At 45.8% G+C, this 7,975-nt stretch overlaps 1 protein-coding gene across 4 annotated transcripts in view; it reads right to left on the bottom strand.

The window, feature by feature from the left end:
• slc12a5a (solute carrier family 12 member 5a) overlaps window positions 1-7,975 on the bottom strand; it is a 230,397-nt gene that overhangs the window by 13,776 nt on the left and 208,646 nt on the right. For all 4 annotated transcript variants that reach the window (XM_072684819.1, XM_072684820.1, XM_072684821.1 and 1 more), the window contains 9 exons: window positions 7,605-7,723; window positions 6,954-7,052; window positions 6,348-6,467; window positions 5,916-6,020; window positions 4,373-4,541; window positions 3,481-3,676; window positions 3,210-3,379; window positions 2,955-3,086; window positions 240-347 (listed from right to left, as the gene is read on the bottom strand). In XM_072684819.1, the coding sequence (XP_072540920.1) occupies window positions 240-347; window positions 2,955-3,086; window positions 3,210-3,379; window positions 3,481-3,676; window positions 4,373-4,541; window positions 5,916-6,020; window positions 6,348-6,467; window positions 6,954-7,052; window positions 7,605-7,723 (1,218 nt within the window). The remainder of the gene's footprint in view (window positions 1-239; window positions 348-2,954; window positions 3,087-3,209; window positions 3,380-3,480; window positions 3,677-4,372; window positions 4,542-5,915; window positions 6,021-6,347; window positions 6,468-6,953; window positions 7,053-7,604; window positions 7,724-7,975) is intronic.

The following is a 7,975-nucleotide window of genomic DNA, read 5'->3' as shown; positions in this document are numbered from 1 at the left end:
AGGAGTGGAGGAGTGGACTCCTGCTGATTAGCAAATCCCACACACTACTGTAGGAAAATGATGTTGTTGTTTTGCTTCATTTAAGTCGTGCTTCAGGCAGAGCAGCAACTACCACTGCTGCTCGACTCCAGAGGAAAGAAAAAGTTGGAAAGTACATTTATTCAGCTCTGGTGGATGGTCACAGCTGTGTGTGTGTGTGTGTGTGTGTGTGTGTGCGTTTTGAGCCTGTGTAAGCTTGCCTCACGCTCGCGCTCTGTCTTAGTGAGATTGATCTGCTTCAGAATCTGAGAACGCTGCTCCATCATCAGGGTCTTCTCATAGGTGTAGGCTGAGATGTCACTCTCTTGCTGCAAAAGAGAAGAGAAGAGAAGTGAGGGAATGAAAAGTGAGGGAAAGAATGGAAAGGAAAAAGAAGCGAAGAGAGGATAAGAGAAAGAAGGACAAAGAAAGAAGAAAAGAGAAGGGAAAGAAAGGTAAAGGAAGAGGATGGAAGGCAAGAGAAGGGACAGGAAGGGGAGGGAAGGGAAGAGAAAGAAAATCAGATGGGAAGAGAAGGGAATGAAAGGGGAAGGGAAGGAAAGGAAAGGGAAGGAAATGGAAGGGAAGGGAAGGAAAGGGAAGGCAATGGAAGGGAAGGGAAGGAAAGGGAAGGCAATGGAAGGGAAGGGAAGGGGACAGAAAGAATAGAAAAGAAAGGGGATGGAAAGAAAAGAAAGGAAAAGAAAAGGAAAGAAAATAACAGAAAAGGACAGGAAAGGAAAAGAATAGAAAGGTTAAATAAAAGAAAAGAAAAGAGAGGGGAAGAGAAAAAAAGAAAAGAAAAGGAAAGGAAAAGACAGGACAGGACAGGACAGGACAGGAAAAGAAAGGAAAGGTAGGTAAGGATAGGACAGGACAGGACAGGACAGGACAGGACAGGACAGGAAAGGAAAAGAAAGGACAGGACATGACAGCACAGGACAGGACAGGACAGGACAGGAAAAGAAAGGAAGGGAAAGGATAGGACAGGACAGGAAAAGAAAGGAAGGGAAAGGATAGGACAGGATAGGACAGGACAGGAAAAGAAAGGAAGGGAAAGGATAGGACAGGACAGGACAAGAAAAGAAAGGAAGGGAAAAGATAGGACAGGACAGGACAGGACAGGAAAGGAAAAGAAAGGACAGGACAGGGGAAAAAAGGAAGGGAAAGGAAAGGAAATTATATGACAGGACAGGACAGGAAAAGAAAGGAAAGGAAAGGAAAGAAAGGGGACGGAAAGAAAAGAAAGGAAAAGAAAAGGAAAGAAAAGATCAGAAAATGACAGGAAAGGAAAAGAATAGAAAGATTAAATAAAAGAAAAGGAAAGAAAAGGGAGGGGAAGAGAAAAAAGGACAGGAAAAGGAAAAGAAAGGAAAGGTAGGTAAGGATAGGGCAGGACAGGACAGGACAGGACAGGACAGGACAGGAAAGGAAAGGAAAGGAAAAGAAAGGAAAGGAAAGGAAAGGATAGGATAGGACAGGACAGGACAGGACATGACAGTACAGGACAGGAAAAGAAAGGAAAAGAAAGGAAATGAAATGAAAGGAAAGGGAAGGATAGGACAGGACAGGACATGACAGTACAGGACAGGACAGGAAAAGAAAGGAAGGGAAAGGAAAGGAAAGGATAGGACAGAACAGGAAAAGAATGGAAAGGAAAGGATAGGACAGAACAGGAAAAGAAAGGAAGGGAAAGGATTGGAGAGGACAGGACAGGAAAAGAAAGGAAGGAAAAGGATAGGACAGGACAGGACAGGAAAAGAAAGGAAGGGATTAGATAGGATAGGATAAGACAGGACAGGACAGGAAAGGATAGGACAGGACAGGACAGGAAAAGAAAGGAAAGGACAGGACAGGAAAAGAAAGGAAGGGAAGGGAAAGGAAAGGATAGGACAGGACAGGAAAGGAAAGGAAAGGAAAGGAAAGGAAAGGACAGGACAGGACAGGACAGGGAAAGAAAGGAAAGGAAAGGACATGACAGGACAGGAAAAGAAAGGAAAGGACAGGACAGGACAGGACAGGAAAAGAAAGAAAGGGAAAGGAAAAGAAGAGAAAGGTAAATAAAAAAGAAAAGAAAAGGGAGGGGAAGAGAAAAAGGACAGGACAGGAAAAGAAAGGAAAGGACAGGACAGGAAAAGAAAGGAAGGGAAAAGAAAGGAAGGGAAAGGAAAGGACAGGACAGGAAAAGAAAGGAAAGGACAGGACAGGATAGGACAGGACAGGAAAAGAAAGGACAGGACAGGACATGACAGGACAGGACAGGGAAAGAAAGGAAAGGAAAGGACAGGACAGGACAGGGAAAGAAAGGACAGGACAGGACAGGAAAAGAAAGAAAGGGAAAGGAAAAGAAGAGAAAGGTAAATAAAAAAGGAAAGAAAAGGGAGGGGAAGAGAAAAAGGACAGGACAGGAAAAGAAAGGAAAGGACAGGACAGGAAAAGAAAGGAAGGGAAAAGAAAGGAAGGGAAAGGAAAGGACAGGACAGGAAAAGAAAGGAAAGGACAGGACAGGACAGGACAGGACAGGAAAAGAAAGGAAAGGACAGGACAGGACATGGCAGGAAAAGAAAGGACAGGACAGGACAGGAAAAGAAAGGAAGGAAAAGGAAAAGAAGAGAAAGGTAAATAAAAAAGGAAAGAAAAGGGAGGGGAAGAGAAAAAATCAAAGAAATGAACAGAAATGAAAAGGAAAGGAAAGGAAAGGGAAGGAATGACAAAGAGGAAGAAAAGAGAAGAGGAGAACAGAAGAGAAATGAAGAGAAGAGGAAGCAACAAAAGGAAAAGAATATAGAAGAGATGAGAGAGAACAGAAGGAAAAGAGGAGGACGCAGAAAGCAGAGAAAGGAAGAAAATAAAAAGTGGGAAAGTGAAAAGAAGATGCTGAAATGATGCTCTGTGTCAAGAAACAACAAAAAAGGCAAGAAAAGAGAGAGCCTCACCATCTCCACAACCTCCACTTGGGCATCTATACGTAGATGGTAGAGGAAGGTGTTCAGGTCCTTCTTCATCTGAATAGAGTTATCATCCATCTGGGCCACAGTGAAGATGCGCATCTTGCACTTCCTCCACACCTTCAAAACACATTTAGTTGTAGGTTAGATATGTGGACAGTTGACCTACACCTTCCCTGTCACAGTTATACTAAAGCAAACAGAACAGTAATGACAGGATGTTAGTGGTGTATATATGCTAACCTTGTGCTGGCGCAGGAGGAATGGCAGGAGCATGAGCATGCCACCATCATGGACAATCCACCACACATCGATATGACCTTCAGTAAAGCGCTCGCCATTAGATGGGAACGCTGAGATGTTCTTGGGCACAAGCAGGGCCTTGCTTGCAGCTGTGGTCTCTCTCACCAACTCTGTAAGATGGAGCAGCCATCAGATGCCTGTCTGCATGACCTCAAGCTCAGGCTTGGTCAAGCTCCAGGTCAGACTCATCCATTCATCCATCTACACTCACCGATGAAGTTCCTCCAGAGCTGGTGGTCCTCGGCTTGCTTCCAGTTGCGGGGCCAGCTCACCAGCACAGTGTTGTGCTGCAGGCCGCCCAGCCCACTTGCCTGGACCAGGTGAGAGGTGGCATCGCGGATGTTGGAGGAGACTACCACCTGACAGAAGCCCTTCACCTTCTCTGTCTCCATAAGCTTCTTCAAGGACTGAGAGAAAGGAGGAGACGATGAGGTGTGGACCTTGATTTCACTTGTGTGTCACCAACATGAACCAATGACACTCGTCTTTTGGAGTAACTGTCTCTACTGTCAAGGAAATGACTTCTACTAGATTTTGGAGCATTGTGGATTTGATTGCATTCAGCAACAAGTGCATTAGTGAGATTAGAGGATGTTGAATGATCACCCCACCTCACACCCAACTCCCCAACTCCTCCCAAAAGTATTGGATGGAGCACCAACCATCATTCTAGAGAACACAGTTCCTCCACTGCTCCACAGCTCAATGCTGGAGGGCTTTATACCCCTCTAGCACACCCCTGGCATTAGACAGCATGGTGCCAATAGGTTCATGATTATCTGCTCCAGAGAGTCCTATTCTATTGCCAGTACTTCTCTACCGGGACTAGACAAGCAGTGTGTGTGTGTGCATTTTCATCAGCAACAAGTGCAACTTAAAGTAGTTGAATGCATTCATTAGAAAGGGTGTCCACAAATATTTGGACACAGTGTATGTAAGTATTCAATCACAGTCAGAATATCTTCATCATTAGCAACTGCATCTATAAGTAATTTGTCATAGTAGTTTTCGGATCATCTTGGAAATGTGTATGAATATGTGTGTGGGTGTGTGTTTGTGTGTGTGTGTGTGTGTGTGTGTGTGTGTGCTGGGGAGTGCTCTACCTGTTCAGCTTGCTGGGCTTCAGGATGATTTTCCAGGAAGGTTCCAGCCAATGCTGTTCCCACTATGGTCAGGCCTTTCCCTGCCTTCAGCTGATTGGTCAGAGAGAGCAGACGAGGCTGCTCAACATTCTGCTCAGCGTCCACATTGACCAGCACCAAAATCTGGGGCCTGGAGAGAGAGAGAGAGAGTCAGAGGCATAGAGAGAAAGAGAGAAAGAGAGAGAGAGAAAGAGAAAGAGAGAGCGAGGGAGAGAGAGAGAGAGAGAGAGAGAGAGAGACAGTCAGTGTTGCATGTCAGCTTTATTGTTCTTCCTGAGGAGGTATTAAGGTTGTCATCTTCTTGACCAACCCTAGGCCCTCTTCACCTTCATCCACTTGTGACCCCAGTCCCCCCCTCACCCTCTCTCCTCATCTTGGTATCTGAACTGAAACCCTGAAAAAGTAAGTGGACTTCAGACTCTTCCTGACGAGTTTCTGACAAGAGAGGGCGACAAAAGAGGGCTGGCTTCATGTGCCCTTCTGTGTAATTTCCCATGTCTAATTTAAAGGGCTAAGAAAGGGGCCTCAGCTGTTGGCTAAAAGCAGGGAGCATAAATGCATAAAGTGATGCTTATCTTTCTGACATATTAAACATTCTCATATGGGTCCTACATCTGTGGTGCCCGTGAGAGCCCTTTAGCTAGTCTTTTGTTTTCCTGTGCAAGTTTGTATACAGTAACTTTGTGAGCATGTGCACTACGGTTCACCAGTTTGTACTGAATGGTTTTCTAACCCATAAAACCAACCTGGTTGCAGATAGATGTTTCAAAGGTACCCTAGAACAGTGTTTCTTAGCCCTGGTCCTGGATGCATTTATTAATTTCCCTTCTCCCAACACACCTGATCCCACTAGTCAGCTCATTAACCAGTCATTTCAGAGTGGCAGTGGGTGCTCTGCCATCAGCAACCAGAGTAAGAGAGTGCACAATTGGCTGTGTTCTCTCTGGGTGGGTAGATTGCGCTCTCTCCCCTCATCAACCTCTTGTTGACCAGCACAGGCGTCTGTCAGCTGGTGTGGTGGAGCTGGGGACCTGGCACTTTCTTCCAAGCTGTTGGCTGCCCCAAAAATTGGCACTAGCTGGCTTTGCATGTGTTGCAGGAGACATGTGTTAGGCCCTTCCCCTCCTAGTGTAGGGGGCATTGCTAGTGCTAGGAGGAGCTACGAAGGGCTGAGTTAACTGGCAGTTCCAAATTCCAAACAGGAATCCTAGGATGGAAGCGTATTAACTTTGTAGTTTGTAGTTGAATAATGAGAGTTCACTACATGGAAGTGACTGGGGACCTCCAGAGTCTGCTAGTACTACTAGTGAAGGTGGCTTTTCCGAGAGGGTATCTGTGCTAGGTTAAAAGCTAGCCTGGCTTCAATCTCTTCAGCTAGTTAACCACACGCTGTCCTAAGAGGACATTGCAGTAATGCCCAACATCTTGTGGCTTATTGGTTTATTTAGTGTCATTTATATACATACATGTGTGAGTGTGTGGAAGTGTGTTGTCTGACCCTCACCTCCAGTTCTTAGTGTGAGGTGGCCCCTCCTCCAACCTCATCAGGGCGAAACGTGCTGCGCTCAAAGATAGCCCTCGTATCCCGTCACCCCACTCCTTCTCTGCCCTGTCAACAACAATCAAGCCCGTCCCAAATTAGCAGCCACACACAGAAACACACACACACACACACACACTCAGCTTGTGCTGTAATCCCCTCTCTGAATTCCCCCCAAGATCTTCCCCACTATCTGATCCTCTCGGTCCTAGGTGACTGCGCAGCACGACTCTCAACAAGTTTAAAAGGGAAGACATGAAATAAATCAAATCCTGGATCAAGTTCTGCCTCTCGCTGGCTGCCGAGGATTACACTGCAGCAGAAAAGCCTGACGCGGCAAACGCCAAAAAACCAATCTGTCCAACCCCTCCTCCATCAGGGGCGCGTTTCACTCACCCCCGGAACTCGATATACTTGTAGATACAGCCGGCGATCGCCATGGCAATGATGGCGTAGTACCAGGAGCAGATGAACATGAGCGAGAGACACAGGCTCATGCCTAGGAAAGACAAAGCCCTGCAGAAAGATTGCAAGAGAGAGAGAGAGAGAGAGAGAGAGAGAGAGAGAGAGAGAGAGAGAGAGAGAGGAGTTATTCAGCATTTCTCTGAATGTGTTAATAACACTAGTTTGGACTACAGTCCCAGTCATTCATGTCTGCGGTGACGTCTGGGTTCATTAGTGTCAGTGTCAGACTAGTAGGAGGCCAAATACTGATGCTTCTGAACCCTTTGCAGAAAGAACGAAAGAAAAATCCCCCCATCATCTAAAAAATGACTGATACTAAAGTAAAAATGGCAAAAGGGTTCTTTGCATGATGCCATCAAGGAACCACTTAAATTTCCTAGAAACCTTGGATGGATGGTTCATTAGATAGCCATTTTTGTAGGTTCTAATAATAGTGTTTTTCTGAGTAAATAACTGCTCAGTAATAGTTTTCCAGTTTTTTTGCGTGGTGCTGTAGGAGTGTGTGTGTTTATGCATGTATATGCTTGCTGTGCTCACCAGTGATAGAACTTAAAGCGGGGTCTCCAGTTGGGGGTCCTCAGCAGAGTCTGTAAGGCACAGGCCAGGTTCACAAACATATAGCACATCAGGAAGAACCTGCAGGGAGTGAGAGCAGTTGCCGTGTTTAGAAGCGCTTCACTGGTTAACTGATTCACTTGCTATTAGACTCTGTAATGATCCCCTTGCTGCACTGCTCTATACATGACTTCCTGATGTTCTGTTCTGCCTGTCTGTCTGTCTGTCTGTCTGTCCGTCCAGCAGTCCATCAAACTTTGGTCTGATGACTGTTTTTCTGATGGTAGATGCTGGTAGATGCTGTACTACCCTTGATGACATTTTAGGATGGTTGAAGACTTGGTTGAAGGTCTGCGTTTGGGCTGAACTTGCTAAGACAGCCTGACCTGTCCATGTTGGCAGTTGTTTCACTTGTAAATGATTTAGCGGACAGTGGGACGGCTGCATCTGCATCTACAGCCTTCTTTCTGAAGGCCTCAGAAACTCTCTGGATCTGGTCATGGTGATCTTCACCACTCGCTTCATGTTCTAAACATCTGCAGCTGATGTTCTGCAACTGACTCTAATTTTAGGTGTTTATAAGTATAAGTAGTGATAAATATGGGGGTGTAAATAGAAAATAACACTCATTACATTGAGAGGATGGGTGCGACTGAGTCCAGAGAGGCGATGAGGATTCCACTCTCGCAGATAACGGCCGTCAGAAGTAGAGCCCAGGTGGGCTCCCCGTTTGCTTTGCCATGCCCAAATACCTGTCACGCACACACACATCACGAAAAGGTCTTAAAAAGAAGAATTGTGTACTGAATAGAATGGAATGCCATACTGTTTGTGTCTGGAAGTGTCTGTGTGTGTCTGTGTACACTGCATATCAAAAGTTTGGGGAACACCTTGCCTTGACAGGCCTCTTAATCAGTGAACTCAGCTACTTTACAACTGCAGTTGGACACTCTGGAACAGCCAGACATGACGCTATGGTCACCATCTCGGACAGAGGGGTGCAA

The sequence above is a fragment of the Salminus brasiliensis genome, chromosome 7 (genome assembly GCF_030463535.1).
Source record: "Salminus brasiliensis chromosome 7, fSalBra1.hap2, whole genome shotgun sequence".
In the NCBI taxonomy this organism is placed as follows: Eukaryota; Metazoa; Chordata; class Actinopteri; order Characiformes; family Bryconidae; genus Salminus; species Salminus brasiliensis.
This window is presented reverse-complemented; position numbering and strand designations above follow the sequence as displayed.